General features: G+C 38.2%; 7 protein-coding genes across 7 annotated transcripts; 4 read left to right on the top strand and 3 right to left on the bottom strand.

Moving 5' to 3' along the window:
- Positions 1-53: 53 nt before the first annotated feature.
- Positions 54-5,567, bottom strand: C9374_004134 (uncharacterized protein; the record flags this gene model as incomplete). The annotated part of the gene is made up of 1 exon (XM_044693740.1): positions 54-5,567. One exon carries the CDS (start codon positions 5,565-5,567, stop codon positions 54-56), a length of 5,514 nt encoding a protein of 1,837 aa, XP_044549142.1.
- A 502-nt stretch (positions 5,568-6,069) lies between these two features.
- On the top strand, positions 6,070-7,883 carry C9374_004133 (uncharacterized protein; the record flags this gene model as incomplete). The annotated part of the gene is made up of 2 exons (XM_044693739.1): positions 6,070-6,647; positions 6,812-7,883. 2 exons carry the CDS (start codon positions 6,070-6,072, stop codon positions 7,881-7,883), a joined length of 1,650 nt encoding a protein of 549 aa, XP_044549141.1.
- A 188-nt stretch (positions 7,884-8,071) lies between these two features.
- Positions 8,072-8,893, top strand: C9374_004132 (uncharacterized protein; the record flags this gene model as incomplete). The annotated part of the gene is made up of 1 exon (XM_044693738.1): positions 8,072-8,893. One exon carries the CDS (start codon positions 8,072-8,074, stop codon positions 8,891-8,893), a length of 822 nt encoding a protein of 273 aa, XP_044549140.1.
- A 70-nt stretch (positions 8,894-8,963) lies between these two features.
- Positions 8,964-9,437, top strand: C9374_004131 (uncharacterized protein; the record flags this gene model as incomplete). The annotated part of the gene is made up of 1 exon (XM_044693737.1): positions 8,964-9,437. The coding sequence occupies one exon, from the start codon at positions 8,964-8,966 to the stop codon at positions 9,435-9,437; it is 474 nt and encodes a 157-aa protein (XP_044549139.1).
- A 1,458-nt stretch (positions 9,438-10,895) lies between these two features.
- Positions 10,896-11,774, bottom strand: C9374_004130 (uncharacterized protein; the record flags this gene model as incomplete). The annotated part of the gene is made up of 1 exon (XM_044693736.1): positions 10,896-11,774. One exon carries the CDS (start codon positions 11,772-11,774, stop codon positions 10,896-10,898), a length of 879 nt encoding a protein of 292 aa, XP_044549138.1.
- A 707-nt stretch (positions 11,775-12,481) lies between these two features.
- On the bottom strand, positions 12,482-13,387 carry C9374_004129 (uncharacterized protein; the record flags this gene model as incomplete). Its single annotated transcript, XM_044693734.1, has 3 exons — positions 12,482-12,681; positions 12,731-13,181; positions 13,226-13,387. 3 exons carry the CDS (start codon positions 13,385-13,387, stop codon positions 12,482-12,484), a joined length of 813 nt encoding a protein of 270 aa, XP_044549137.1.
- A 34-nt stretch (positions 13,388-13,421) lies between these two features.
- C9374_004128 (uncharacterized protein) lies at positions 13,422-14,852 on the top strand (the record flags this gene model as incomplete). The annotated part of the gene is made up of 1 exon (XM_044693733.1): positions 13,422-14,852. The coding sequence occupies one exon, from the start codon at positions 13,422-13,424 to the stop codon at positions 14,850-14,852; it is 1,431 nt and encodes a 476-aa protein (XP_044549136.1).
- Between the last annotated feature and the right edge of the window lie 13 nt (positions 14,853-14,865).

The raw sequence follows: 14,865 nt of genomic DNA, 5'->3' as shown, positions 1-14,865 counted from the left end.
CTATCGGAGCCTGTGTTGTAAATACTGCGATATAAATCAGCACAAAATGATGATTATTGTTGAACAGGACAAGAGGATTGAATCAAGTTTGCCAGAGAATGCAATGTTCGTTTTTTGAAAAAGGTTGCCAGGTCCAACAATACTCCAAATTCATCACTAATGAGACTCCTGACTTGAGCCATCAAGATGGAATTTCCTCCGATAGCAAAAAAGTTATCATGGGCACTAATAGTTTCTGCTTTGGTCTTCAATACTTTTGCCCAAATTTCTCTCAACTTGATTTCAGCTTGAGTTTCTGGTGGTTCAAACTTGGTCAGAGAGTCAATATTGTTGTCATCATCAATGATTGGAAGTCCTTTCCGATCGAGTTTTCCATTACTTGTGATGGGAATGTATTGAATGCACTTGATTTTAGATGGTATCATGTAGTAAGGCAAATGCTTTTCCAAATATTCAAGCAAATCGCGTATCACTGTGGAACGATCTCGTTGCTCGCCTTCCTTACAAAGAATATAACCTAATAATTGCTTATTTTGACTAAAGTTCGGATCCTCATTCAAGATCACTACGGCTTCATGAATCATTCCACTTTGTCTCATGACATTCTCAATTTCTCCTAATTCGACTCGGAAACCTCGAATTTTGATTTGATGATCCATTCGAGACAAGTACACAAGATTTCCATCAGGTAAGAAACGAACCAAATCACCAGTCTTGAAGAGCTTTAAATTCATGCCATTCATCCTCTCCTCTTCAGTAGCGAATGGATTCTCAATGAAACTTTTCGCTGTGAGTTCAGTATTTCTCCAATAACCTCGTCCCACACCATGACCACCAACATAGAGCTCTCCTGGTACACCAATGGGAACAGGTTGCATGCTCGAATCGAGAACGTACAACTGCACTCCAGGTAATGCACGACCAATGGGTACAACCTTTCCTTTGAAGTTTCGAGGGATTTTAAACAGGGACCAATCAATGCATGTTTCTGTTCCTCCACACACGTTCAATACTGTGGCATTAGGGCACTTGTTTTGAATTTCTTGTACAGAACGTGGATCAACTGGTTCATTTCCAATCGTGATAATTCTCAGAGAATCCATCGAGTGAGGTTTCTTGTCCACATAGCATGACAGCCCATGCCACAAACTTGGTGTAATTCCGAAAAGAGTGGCTTTTGAGGAATAGATCAAATCCACTAAATCTTCCAGTTGATACTGAATATTGGGCTTTGCAATCACCACTGTTGCTCCTGTTACCAAAGGAAGAAACAGTTCTTCCAAAGAGACATCAAAACTATAAGAACTGTAGTGAATGAACTTATCAGTTGACTGCATTTCATAGAGTTGTACGAGACCTGTCAACGTATTGACGACATTGCGATGAGTGAGCATGGCACCCTTTGGCTTACCAGTGGAACCAGAGGTGTAAATAAGGTAAGCAAGATCATCTGGGTTCACATTGGACTCGACATTTTCCAAAGAAAGATCGTCACTCAACTTGTCAACAAATACCCTATTTCCTTGGTAGGAACTAAACTTTTCATTCAAGCATGAATGAGTAAGCAAGATGCCTGCTTGAGAATCCATAAGCATGTATTGTAAACGTTCTTCTGGATACGTAGGATCCAGAGGTAAGTAAGCATGTCCTGATTTAAGGATGGCTAAAAGACCAACAAGAAGCTCGAAGCTCCTTTCCATACTGATGGCAATGAATGGATTATTGCCGCCGTTGTTACTTAAGGAGATTTCTCGCAATCTCAAAGCCAATTGATTGGCCTTTGCATTAAGAACCTCATACGTGCACGTTTGATCTCCAAAAAGGAGGGCAATGTTATTGGGAGTTTTTCGCGCTTGCTCTTCTACTAATTGATGCAACAATTTGTTAGGAGGACTTATTCTTTCATTCCAAACCTCCAAGAGCTGATGACGTTCTGCTTCACCAACCAGTGGCAATTCTTTAATAGGGCGTTGTGGTTCCTTAATGGCCGACTGCAACAACACCACAAAATTGGTGGCCATTCGTTCGATGGTACTTGCATTGAACAGATCGGTACGATATTCGAAAGAACAAGCCAGAGCACCATCCATCATTTCTTGCACTTCAAGTGTTAAATGAAACATGGAAGTTCCATTATCGATGAACACTGGTTCCATACACAGCTCATCCAAACGAACTTCTCTGAGAGGACTATGCATAGCCAACATTACTTGGAATAGAGGATTTTCATTCGAGTCACGTGGAACTTTAAGGCGGTCCACCACTTGTTGGAATGGAACCTCTTGATTCTCAAAAGCAGAAAGAACTGTTTGCTTTGCTCGTGCCAGCAAACCGATAAAACCAGCATTGGGGTCTACTTGATTTCTCAACACGAGTGTGTTCACCATTAAACCAACCATGGATTCTAGCTCGACATGTTGTTGTCGATTCACTACTGGAGAACCCACGACAAGGTCGGTCTCGTCACAGTAGCGGAATAGAAGGACATTGAAGAGAGCCAATAACCCCATGAAGAGAGTGGCATGTTGCGATTGTGTCAGAATTTTCAATTCTGTCAACATGGGAGCATCAATTTTGAATCGATAATGTGCACCTTCAAAACATCCACCCGACAACACATTGGCCTGCTCTGCTGGTAATTTAAGGGTGTTTGGTAAATCTTTGAGTTGATGTTCCCAGTAAGCTAACTGTTTCTCCAGCTTGTCTTCTCGTTGTAAATTTTCGTGTTGCCAAATGGTATATTCTGGATATTGCAGTATACGATCTGCCAAAAGAGGTTGCTGTTGATGATGCTTGTATGCATTGTAGCAACGCGTGAAATCTTCGATAAGTAGAGACATGGACCATCCATCGATGATAATATGATGGAATGTCAATGCAAGAATGTGTTCCTCTTTAGACATTTGGATCAAGCATCCACGAACCAAAGGTGCTTCTTGTAAGGTGAATGGCTTCTTCACCTCTGCTAACAAGATTCGATTCGCTTCTTCTTCTCGACTTGTCTCTTCCATAAAATGCTGAAGATTATATTCTCTCAATGTGAAATTACTCTTTTCGTGAACGAATTGATAAGGTGAGGAATCATACTCTGGAAAACAAGAACGTAAACTTTCGTGGCGGTCCATGATGGTCATCAAAGAGCGAGTGAGTGCTTGCATGTCGAGCTTTCCTTTCATACGAACTGCAGAAAACACATTATGAATGGCAGCATCGGCAATCAAGTGATGTAAAAACCAAAATCTCTGTTGAGAATAGGAGAGTGGAATAGTAATTGGTCTTTCCTTGGCCATAGCAATGATTGAGGAGGTTTCTATGCTCTCCTTCTCTTCTTGTTCAATTACTTTTGCCATGGCTTGCAAGGTGGGTGATGTCAGCAATTTTGATAAGCTCAAATTCACGTGAAATTGTTGCTGAATTCGAGTTTGAAGTTGGATGAGCTGAATAGAACTGCCTCCTTGGAGCAGGAAATGACTATTCAAGTAAGGCTCCGTTCCTGTATTTAGGACATCCTTCCAGACTTTGGCAAGTTGTATTTCTGTTGGTGTGTGAGGTAATTGAGCGGCCGTGTCCTCTTCTGTCTCCGATTGCCTATCCCAACGATGAACAATATGTTTTGTGTTCAGTTTGTTATTGAGGAAAGCACCTTTTGTTGGTTGACGTCTGACTTTTCCACTTGTTGTTTTTTGCAAACCGTGTGGTTTCATGAGAATGATGCAAGCGAGAGCGCAATATAAGGAAACACCCAAATTCTCAACAATGGCTTTCCTCATTGCATGAATGATGTTATCAAACTCTGTTGACTCTGTTGCTTTGGTTTCTGCCACAACGACAAAGTTCTCGTTTCCGTTCACTTCTATTGAGAAACTCACCACACATCCACGTCGTACTTTTTCATGACTCTCTGACACTACAAATTCAATATCTTGCGGATAATAGTTGAGACCATTAATAATGATCAAATCCTTTCGGCGACCAGTAATGAACAGCTGTCCATTCTTTACAAATCCTAAATCTCCAGTTTTCAGAAATGAATTTTCAGTAATATCAATTCCATTGAGACGAGCATGAAAGATCTCTTGGGTAATCTCTGGTTTTTTCCAATAACCCTTTGCAACACTTGGGCTTTTTAACCAAATTTCACCTTCTTGGTCATCACTGGTTAATTCAGTGCCACTTTCAGGGTCGACAATTTTCAGAATTTGTCCAAAAGCAGTACCATCACTCTTGCCACAATTTACAAATTTTTGTGAAAGCTTTTTCCTTTCATCATCAGACGATGAAGAGTGTTGTTGACTTTTCGAAAGAGTTGTTGCCATCTGTTGACGTGTCACACAATCGAACCCTTTTCCTTTTTCCACTCCTGAAACAAACAGAGTGCTCTCAGCCAAACCATAACATGGATAAAACGATTCCTTCTTGAATCCGTACTCTCTGAAGACTTGATAAAATCGTTCGAGAGTTTCCTCACGAATAGGTTCTGCACCTACAAAAGCTACATCCCAACTACTCAAATTTACAGAAGCCAACAACTGTCGACTATTCTCATCCATTAATAGGTGATCCTTGTTTTCAAGGAAATATTTTACACAGAGTTGATATGCAAAGTTTGGTCCTCCGCATGTTGTTGCGCTATATTGACTGACTGCCAATAACCAACGCAAAGGACATTCAATGAACGCAAATGGTGACATCAATGTACAAGAAAATTGAGCGTAAATGACTTGCAGTAAACCACCAATGAGGCCCATGTCGTGGTAAGGAGGGAGCCATATCATTCCATGACTCTTGTTGGTGTGTCCAAAAGATTTTTCAATAACATGCGAATTATGAAGAAGATTGCCATGAGTAAGCATGACGCCTTTGGGGTCGCTTGTCGAACCAGACGTGTATTGAAGAAAAGCCAAACTCTCTGTTGAAAGATTTTCTGGTTGCTTCCAGAAAGCCATGAGGTTGTTGCTTTCTGAGAACTTTAAGGCATCGGTCACCAATACGTTGAAACCTTCAAAGGCTTCATGACAAATTTCTAACTGTTGCTGAAGCGCCATGTCCATTTCCTTTTTGGTCGGACAACTCGAGTTTTGTGATGTCGATGTGGACGATGATGAAGACTTTTTAAAGTACTTGTTGATACCTTGTTGTTCGAAATGATCATGCACTTGCTTTGATAAAAGAAAAAGATTCGGTTGCGAATCTGAAAGGATCTTCTCCAGTTTTCCAAATTCCTCCATTCGTTTGGGGGGATAGACAGGAACCGCCAGCACTCCAGCGTAAATGCATGCCATGAAAGATGTGATAAACCCTAATCCTGGTTCATAGATTAAAAGGGCTCGATCTCCTACGTTTGATTGTGTTTGAATGAGAGCAGCGAGTGATTTGACATGAATGTGAAATTGTTTGTACGAGATTTCATGAATGCGGCTTGGAATCAAGTCCTTTCCTTGTGAGAAGTCCAAGAAGCGATACAGAAGATTATCACCACATGAAAGGGCAGCATTTTCCAACATTGCCACCAGATTTGAGTGTGCTGAAGAGGTGGTATTAGAGTCATTTGCTACGTTGAAAGACATGCTTCTTGTTATTGTTTTGTATTGAAATTTAAATATCTCCCTCGTTAGCGAATTGACCACTGTTAGCACAGCTATTGAAATCAAGTCGAACTAAACGGTTCTACTATGTGCACTAGTGATCAAAATTCCGCTTTCTAGAGTTTGAAAATGAAATTTGACGGCTTTCCAGTAACAGTGTTGATTGTCGGAGGAGGCGCGACAGATTTTAAATTTGTGTTGGCAATGTTCAACATTGTTCGAAAAACTATGCAGAGTAGATCCACTTCAAACAAGTAAACCTCAATTTTTAACCCTTCCAGTTAGAAATCACCGAGATCTACTCCAAATTTTAAATAGATATCTTGCTTCGAATGAACTAACGTATTTCACACACTCATCTGTCCACGTTTTGACACTGGTCAAATGGTCATAAAATTTTGTTATGCTTGCTTTTATCAATGATGTTTATAGAAGTTTAAGCTCAAAATTGAATTCACATTTGCTTGGGAACTTGAAGCAAAAAATGAGTACATCTTCGACTGCTGCTCACAAACAACGCGACTATTACGAAGTTTTGGGACTTACCAAAGAAGCCACGAAAGAAGAAATCCGAAAAGCCTACCGAAAACAAGCATTAATATGGCATCCCGATAGAAATATTGATAATGTGGAGGAGGCTACTCATCGCTTCAAAGAAATTCAAGACGCCTATGAAATTTTATTTGATGATCAGGAACGTGCGTGGTATGATGAGAATAAACATATTATTCTGAGTCGCGGAATGGCTGCAGCTCGATATGGAGGCGATGATGAAATGAAGGAACCCGAACAACAAAATTTGTGGAGTTTTCTATCATCATCAAGCTATACTACTTTTAAGAGCAAAGATAAGAACAACTTTTTCGAGATTTATCAACGAGTATTTGATACCATTTTGAAAGAAGATGAGGAATATAAATCAGCTAAAGCTCCTTCAGCATCTAATTTGAAGAGTCCTTCATTCGGAGATGAAAATACACCATACGAACAAGTGGCCAAGTTTTATACATTTTGGTCAACGTATAATTCAAAACGATCGTTTGCTTGGAAAGACAAATGGAGGTGGGTGTCATATTTCATGAAATTTTCAACATTTATTGTCACTTTATTAATTTTCTAAATATTTTCTCTTTGTTCTTTTTGTATTATAATAATTTATTAATAATTTTCCAATAATTATTATTTTTAACTATTAAATAATATTATTATCTGATGTCACACAAAAGATTATCAGAAGCTGAGAATAGATTTGTGAAGAGACAAATGGAAAAAGAGAATGAAACGGAAAGAAACAAGGCACGAAAAGAGTATAACGACCTTGTTAAACACTTGCTCAAGAAGGTTAAGGCAGATGACCCTCGAGTAAAAGAGGAAATGAAGAGAAGGAAAAAGATTCAGGATGAACTTGATAAAAAGAAGGAAGAATCTAAATTGCTTCAGGAACAATTGAAAAAAGAATATCTGCAAGAGAAGGAACGATTACGTCAACAATTATTGAGTGGCGAAATTTCTGATGACGACGTGCTTAATGAAGAATTTTCTGATGAGGAAGAATTCAATCAAATACATGATGCACTCGATGAAGCAGAGGATGTCTTTGACAACTTTTATGCCACTAGCAGCAGCAAAAAAGCAGGAAAGAAAATGAAAGGTGCTAATATTCATGATGAGGACGAGCAAGAGCCAGTTGTGACAGAGACGACACAAGAAAACGAAAATCTTCCTGAAGTTGAAGAAAAGAAAACGGAATATTCTGCAGAGGATACTTCACAACAACAACCAGAGGACGAAGAAGAAGAAAATGCAAAGAAAAAAAAGAAGGAGAAGAAAAAGAAGAAGCTCCAGAAAGGCGTTGTTTATTTAGATCGTGAGCAAATAGAAATGCTTCGAGAAAGCATGGAACAAGCCAAAACATCCTCAAAAAGCAAAAAATCAAAAAGTAAGAAAAAGAATATTGACGACGAAGAAGAGGAAGAAGAAAAACCAATCAAACAAAAAGGTACCAAGAAGCAACCAATCATTGAAAATATACAGCCAACAAACAATGCCACATCAAAATCCAAACAACAGAAACAACAGGGTGTTTCATCCTCGCTAGCGTCTCAGCAAACTACATCCTCGTCATCACCCCAAACTCTTCCTCAATCAAGCACTGAATCCTCTGATAGCGTTGATGTTGATACTAAGAATACCAAGCTAGCCTCAGAGGAGAATGAAATTGAGGAAGAAGCAGCGTTCGCCGAACGACACAACACCGACAGGAGAAGCTTCATCATCAACCACAACAGATACCACTGAAAATAAGAAAAAGAAACGACGAAATAAGGACAAAAAGAAAGAGAAGGAACCCTCATTGAGTTGTAATGTTTGTGGAGAATCATTTCCAACAAGAAATGCTCTTTTCACACATATCAAAAAAGAAGGTCATGCCTTACACAAGTAAACAACCTGAATCATTTCAGGAACAATGAACTCGAATGAAAAAAATGGGACAACAAGCATCTGCAACAGATCACAGTTTGGATGAATCGTTGGCGTCATATGCTCCAAGTTGCTTTCCCGATGAGGTTTGTCTTCAGATCATGTCCTTTCTGGAATTGGATACCATACATCATTGTTTTTTAGTTTCCAAACAATGGAGTTGGATTGCACGAGAGATTCCTATATCTCCGAATTTGAAAAGATTGGGCAATTTGGAACGACGATTGAAATTAATGTCTAAATGTCATTGTATGAATATTACCTCATTGGATTTATCGCAACAATTCATAGGAACATCCAGCACTAGAGCACTTCAGAACATTGTACGGAGTGAATACGCATCACGATTGAAAGAATTAAATTTAAACGACAACTACAGGAAGGTGGGCGATGAGGCTTTTCAACGGATTGCCAAATCGACTGCATTACAGAATTTAGAAATTTTAAGTGCCAATGGTTGTAATATTACAGATAGTGGAGTTATTGCATTGAGTCAGAGTGCAACCCTTTCAAAACTCAGAGAATTACGTTTAATGGGAAATCAAATCAGCGAATATGGCGTGAGGTCTCTTTCAACAAGCAAGTCGATGAGCAATTTACAAGTGTTGGATCTTAGCCACTCATGGATTGGGCCAAAGGGTGCAGAATATCTTGCGCAGGGAAATGCAAAATTCACAGAATTACACTTATTGTTTGGACATATTGAAGACAGAGGCGCAATGGCGATTGCTCAAAGTCCTCAGATGTGTAACTTGACAATTTTGAATTTGGATGCCAATTCTATTGAAAATGCTGGAGCGTTGGCATTGGCTGGAAGTGAATTTTGACAAAATTGACCTTTTTAAATCTTTCTGGAAACAATCTTGGATCATCTTCTGCAATGCTTATTGCCTCAACATGAAGAATTTGACATATTTAAGTTTGGATCACACTAATATTCAAGAACGAGGAGCTATTTGCATTGTGTCAAGTCCAAATATGAGCCGTTTGACCTTTCTATCCTTGAGAAATAACTCTCTTGGAGGAGACTTTGCCTCAATACTAGCCTCAAGTAGCTATTTATCGAAATTGCAAGAATTGAAGCTATATAGCAACAATGTTGGTGATTCAGGAGCAACAAGAATTGCCAACAGTGAATATTTGAAAAATCTTACCAAATTAGATCTCGAGTTCAATCAAATAACTGATGAAGGTGCAATAAGTATTGCCTCAAGTCAATATTTATCAAATCTTTTGGAACTGCATTTATCTCATAATGATTTTTCAGATAGAGGTGAAGATGCATTGAAACATAGCAAATATTTGACCAATACCAATGTTCAAACGTCAAGCGTTAGAACTCTCTCTCATACACCCATTCAGCTTGCCTAACACTCAGGATGTGTCTCAGAATTATTCTAAAGAATTTCGACATTACCTCTTAAGGAATCTTTAATTTTTCCTAAATTCAGAAAAGACCCAATTGGTTTTGAAAAAAATTAATGGACCTTTATTCATACTTCATCATTAGATAATGGAACACCAATGACGATCCGAGGATGAAGTGGTTGTTGACGTTTCCTCAATTGGTTCTGCAGCATGTTCAAAGCCAACAAACACACGCGCTACATTTCTCTCACATACCAACAACTCTCCTGTGAGTTCATTCACACACATACCTGCCACATGCTCTCGTGAGCTTCCTCCTTCAAAAAACGAAACTATTTGCAACGACTTGTCGTGTATGACATGAACGGCTAATCCATCATAGTAACTGTTGTAAAATCCAGCAACAAGAATGTTATTCATTGAGACACGATCGTAACAACATCTCCTTGCGTAATAGGAAGAATTGGGTGAGAGGTAGATTTTTCGAGTATCTTGTTCATAGTCGCAAGGGGATCCTTCGAACTTGCGTTGAAAGAACACTACTTGTCCATAATTGGCACATGCAATGATTTCACGAGTGTGGACATTTAGGCAAGTTCATACAGTTGTATCTTATGAGAACAGAGAAACAGCGAAGGATGATGTGAAATGTCTCCAGAATGTTGGTCAAGTACTCTCCAGTTTTAGAATTGAAAATTTGAATCATGGACTGATCACGCACGACATAGAGATGAGAATCAAACGCGAGCATACTTCCAACGATGTATCGCCAACATCCACTGTCCAAACACTCTGATATGTTCCTTGCTCGTTCTCGACCAGTTGTTTCAAATGGAATTTTGAGAGTTGTTGTTGGTGTGAATTTCCCTCTAGAAAGGAATGTGAAAAAATCAAAGCGTCGCTGACATGATAAGAATGTTCAAGAAATGGTCGATCTTCCACACATAAAAATTGAGGACCATTGTGATAGGGACCTATGGCTTTGAGAAAGAGACTTGTGGTTAAATCAAACACTTTGATCATTGAAAAATTGGAACCCAAAAAACATAAATCGCTCACTAAAATGTATCGATTCGAGTAGGAAATCTTGACGTCACGTATGCTCTGAAAACTGTGTTTTTCGGAATTAATTTTCAAAGTATCAACAGCATGACAATTGAAAGGAACGAAGGGTTTTGCCGTGCACTCTCTCCTTGTTTCCAACAATTTCATTTTCAATCTTGTCATTAAATCATCCATGTGTGTGTTGGTTGAATGGGAACATGTTGTTTCATCATCATTCATGATGTTACAATGTGGTGTGAGAAGGGAAGAAATTAATGTCAACCTCACTTGAGACATTTTTTTTAAGTGTGACATTCTGTACGGGAGCTCGAACAAACATGTCGGAACATGACGTCAACAATAACAAGATCTAACACTACGTCATCGTTAACCATTCAAGATTCGAATTTACAAATCCTAATACTTGTATTTGTAATTTAAATTTTTGGGTGTGACATGAGAAATATCCATGGAAATGCCACATGCCTTACATTGTGAAATCATTGTTTTTGATCCAACCATTCGAACCACATTCTCAAAATGATCGCAATGAAGTTGTTTTCTTAAATTTTGGTCAAGATTATTGACATGGCTTTTGTGAATATCCTCTTTTCGATCTTCATCATGCTTGGTCTCGTTGAGCATGTGAAAATTTTTGCTATAATCTCTACTCCCTTCATTTGTGGCTACTTGTTGGTATCTCATTCGAATTTTCATGTTGAAAAGTTGTATTTGATTTCTTCGTTTCAAGAGTGAGAGAAATAACTTGACGAAAATTGTAAATTCATGCACATGTTCAGGAGTGTAATTTTTTTCCTTGGAAGGTAACAGTTGTTGTTGAGAAGAGTGTTTCTGTTGTTCACTACGTTTGTCGTCCGAATAGATTTTCACAAATTCTCTTAATTCCTTAAAATGGCATTGAGGATCCTCTCGATGCAACAAGTCCATCATGGATTCCCTTCGAACAAACTTTTGAAACCATACTCGTGTGTCATGTTCTTCCTCTCCATTGAGAATGGTTTTAAATTCATACATCAATACGTGATGACCCATGGCTCGTGAATAAATCATTTCACATCTCAACTTGTCGATTCGAGCACACAACGGATATAAATATTTAAACTCTATAAATGTCAATACATGAAACCAAATCACAGGATCGTAGGCAATTCTTGAAAATTCTTCACGAAAGAGTGATTTCTTTTTAGATTTTTGTTTTGAACGTTGATGCTTTCTTGAAGAAATGATCTCAGATTCATTCACCTCATCCTCCAACAACAAGGCAAATTGTGACATTTTTTTTACGTGTTGAGACAATTCCCAAAAGTTATCAGCTCTTTGAATATTTCTTTTCGAAATGAAAGCTTCAAAGAATGCTTTAAGTAGGGTTACAACACCTGTGCGAACATGTGGAACAAGTAGAAAGTTAGCGAGTAATCATTTCTCTGTGAACTGTATTTGCACTGGCGCGTCACAAGTGAAAAATGTTGATTGTTTGAGTGTGGTGAGCGGAAACAAATCAAACAAACAACAACCAAAAGTATTGGACCACTTTTTTAGTGAGACTAAGCTTTTCGAAGTGGTTTGATATTGTTATGTGGTCTCACTGTATAGCCATGGCAAATCTTCATTATTTTGAAAAGAATCAAAAAATGGTATTATGCTACAATAAGTACATGCGATCTTGACAATTCTTTTGGTTCCATCTTTGTATCCTCTCGTGCATGTTGTGCGATTAACGATGAATGAAGAAAGATGGAGCTCTTTCTTCTTGTTCAACACATCTTAAATGATGTCCATCCAGCCCTGAATTTTCGAAATTGAAAAGAATTTCTTTTCCTTCCACAATTCCAAAATTTTCACAACCTTTTCTCGTTGTTCTTTGTCAGTGGAGGAGTCTAAGGTGGACTGCAAAATCCCAAGCATACGGTCTTGGAGGAAATTCTGATATTTTGGTCCGTACTTTTGATTGAAGAGAATGTCATTGAACACATAAAGACAAGCTAGCTTTTTGGAGAAAGAAGAGGTTTTTTGGCCACTGTTGAGAAGATATTCTTCATAAATAGTTCAGTGATATCCTCTGCATTGTTTTGATAGTCCAAACAAAATCCCATCACGTTCATTATGGTATTGCGTCTAGTATCCAAATCAGACACCATTTTTACAAAATCAGACTTGGTATTTTCGTCGAAATGCTTTTGAACTGCATTGGTGGTTAGTTGGGACGTTGTGACACCAGAGAAACAACTTACATCTTTTTTGAAGATCATCAATTTCTTCGTTTGAGCACCATTGAATTTGAATATTCTGAGACTGGCCACAAATTTTCTTTTTCTGAAGAGCATGCATGGCGCATTCAGCATCGTAGGTCTTTCTAAATTCTAAAAAACAAGTGACAGAATCGGCACCACTGGATGGTTCAATATAACAATTATTAATTCGTCCAAACTTTGAAAATTCTTTCTTTAAATTTGGTTCTGAAATTCCAATACTCAAATTAGTAATTTTCAAATAACCTGTTGTATCGCTATTTCTTTTTGTCTTTTTTGGTGTTGTTTGATTTGACAATTCGTCTAAAAATTCGTCAATATTTGCTTTTCTCTTCTTATCCGATAACAATTCATCAGTCTCTTGCTTGTTTTTCTTCTCCTCTTCCTTCGCCAAAGAAACATCCTCATATACAAATTGAGGTTTATACACGGACTTTAATGATTCCGAAGAGATTTTGTTCGTTGTTTCCACCCGACTCCAATTTGAGTAACACCACTCTTTATAAACTTTGGAGCCGCATTTAAATATTTGGATAAAGTTGATGAACATGCTTTTTTGTCCTCTTCCGAGCTTGCCCGATCCAACTCATCCACTAATGTTTTCAACAACACTCGATCTTCGTCTTTAGGTTTGGGCATTTTTTTTGAATCAAAAAAAATATTTTTCATCATCATGCTTCATCATCAGTTGCGGAAAGGCTTGCTTAAATGCTCGTCCAGTAAACATAATATTAAAACCTCATGTTCAGTGGGTGGATTATGTTCGGCATTATCAGCTAATATTATGATGAAGATGGAACAGAGTTTATCATCTACCCGATCCTTCTCTCGTTCTTGTTTCTTCCGAAATGAAACAAATCATCAAGGAGAGGATTCTAACAACATTTCAGAAGCAAAACCCATGTTTACTCAACGTCCTAAAAAGAAATATGTGAACAAGATTATTAACAAGCCGCTGGATGAACCTTTGAAATTGTGGTTCAATCAAGATAAGTGGAGCACTGATGAAAATAAGAGAATTGAATACATTGCTCGATTGCTTATGAAATTCCAATATAGAAGTTATAAAGAATTTCTCGAGTTGAACCCAAAACAAAAATCAGCATTGGAACAAATGGAGGAAAGAGCAATGTGTGATGACAAACATATTCAAGAAATGCTGGAAAAAGAGAAGAAGTTGAGCGGAAGTGAGTTTAAAGCACAATTGGAAGAATCAGGAGAAGAGGAGCCAGTATTAAAATTTAACGACGAAGCACTTTCAAAGATTAACAGAGATGAAGTCACTCCAATGGCCGCCTACAAGTCATTGAAAAGCAGAAAATTAGCAAACAGAACAATTCTCTCATTTCCAACAAATATCATTCCAAAGAGTGAGAAGGAAGCTCAATATGCTCAATTGAGATTGATTGACCTTTTAGAAAAGGAGAGAGGATGGAAGCTTGCTGGATGGAAGATTGGTGCAACACAACCAAAAGCACTTGCACGATTAAATATTAAGGAGCCATTCTTGGGACCAATATTTGAACATCAAATTTTGAGAAATCCACGAATTTACAACATGGAAGACGTGACCAACTTTAATCCAATGGTTGAAGTAGAATTTGCATTTTGCTTGTCAAAAGACTTGAAGGCTCGTGACACTCCCTACACCAAAGAAGAATTAATTGATGCATTGGAATATGTTACTGGTGTTTTTGAAGTGATTGGATCAAGAGTTGACAATGTGGAAAATCAAGGAGGTGTTCTCACAAGAATTGCCGATTTAGGAGGCCATATCAATTTGATTATTCCTGAAAAGCCATCAACCTTCAATGTGAAAGAGTCTGCTAAATTAGCATTTGAAAAAGTAGAATTATTGTTCAATAATGTCAGTCAGAAAAAGGCACAAGGTTCATTTGTGTGCAATGGTGAATACGATGCCAATGAAACCAAAGGACCACTCGATACCTGTCTTCAATGCGTCAACAGAATCACCAATGAATTCAAACGAGACGTTTTGGCAGGTCAAATCATTTCAAGTGGAACCATGACAGGTAAATCTCGAGAATTAGAGAAGGGAGATGTTGCACAAGCTACTTCAATAACCCACTCTTTGAACCAATAACATTTGTATGCAA

Source organism: Naegleria lovaniensis, assembly GCF_003324165.1.
Source record: "Naegleria lovaniensis strain ATCC 30569 chromosome Unknown tig020, whole genome shotgun sequence".
Taxonomy (NCBI): domain Eukaryota; phylum Heterolobosea; class Eutetramitea; order Acrasida; family Naegleriidae; genus Naegleria; species Naegleria lovaniensis.
The sequence above is the reverse complement of the archived record's forward strand: the minus strand, read 5'-3'. Positions and strand labels throughout refer to the sequence as shown.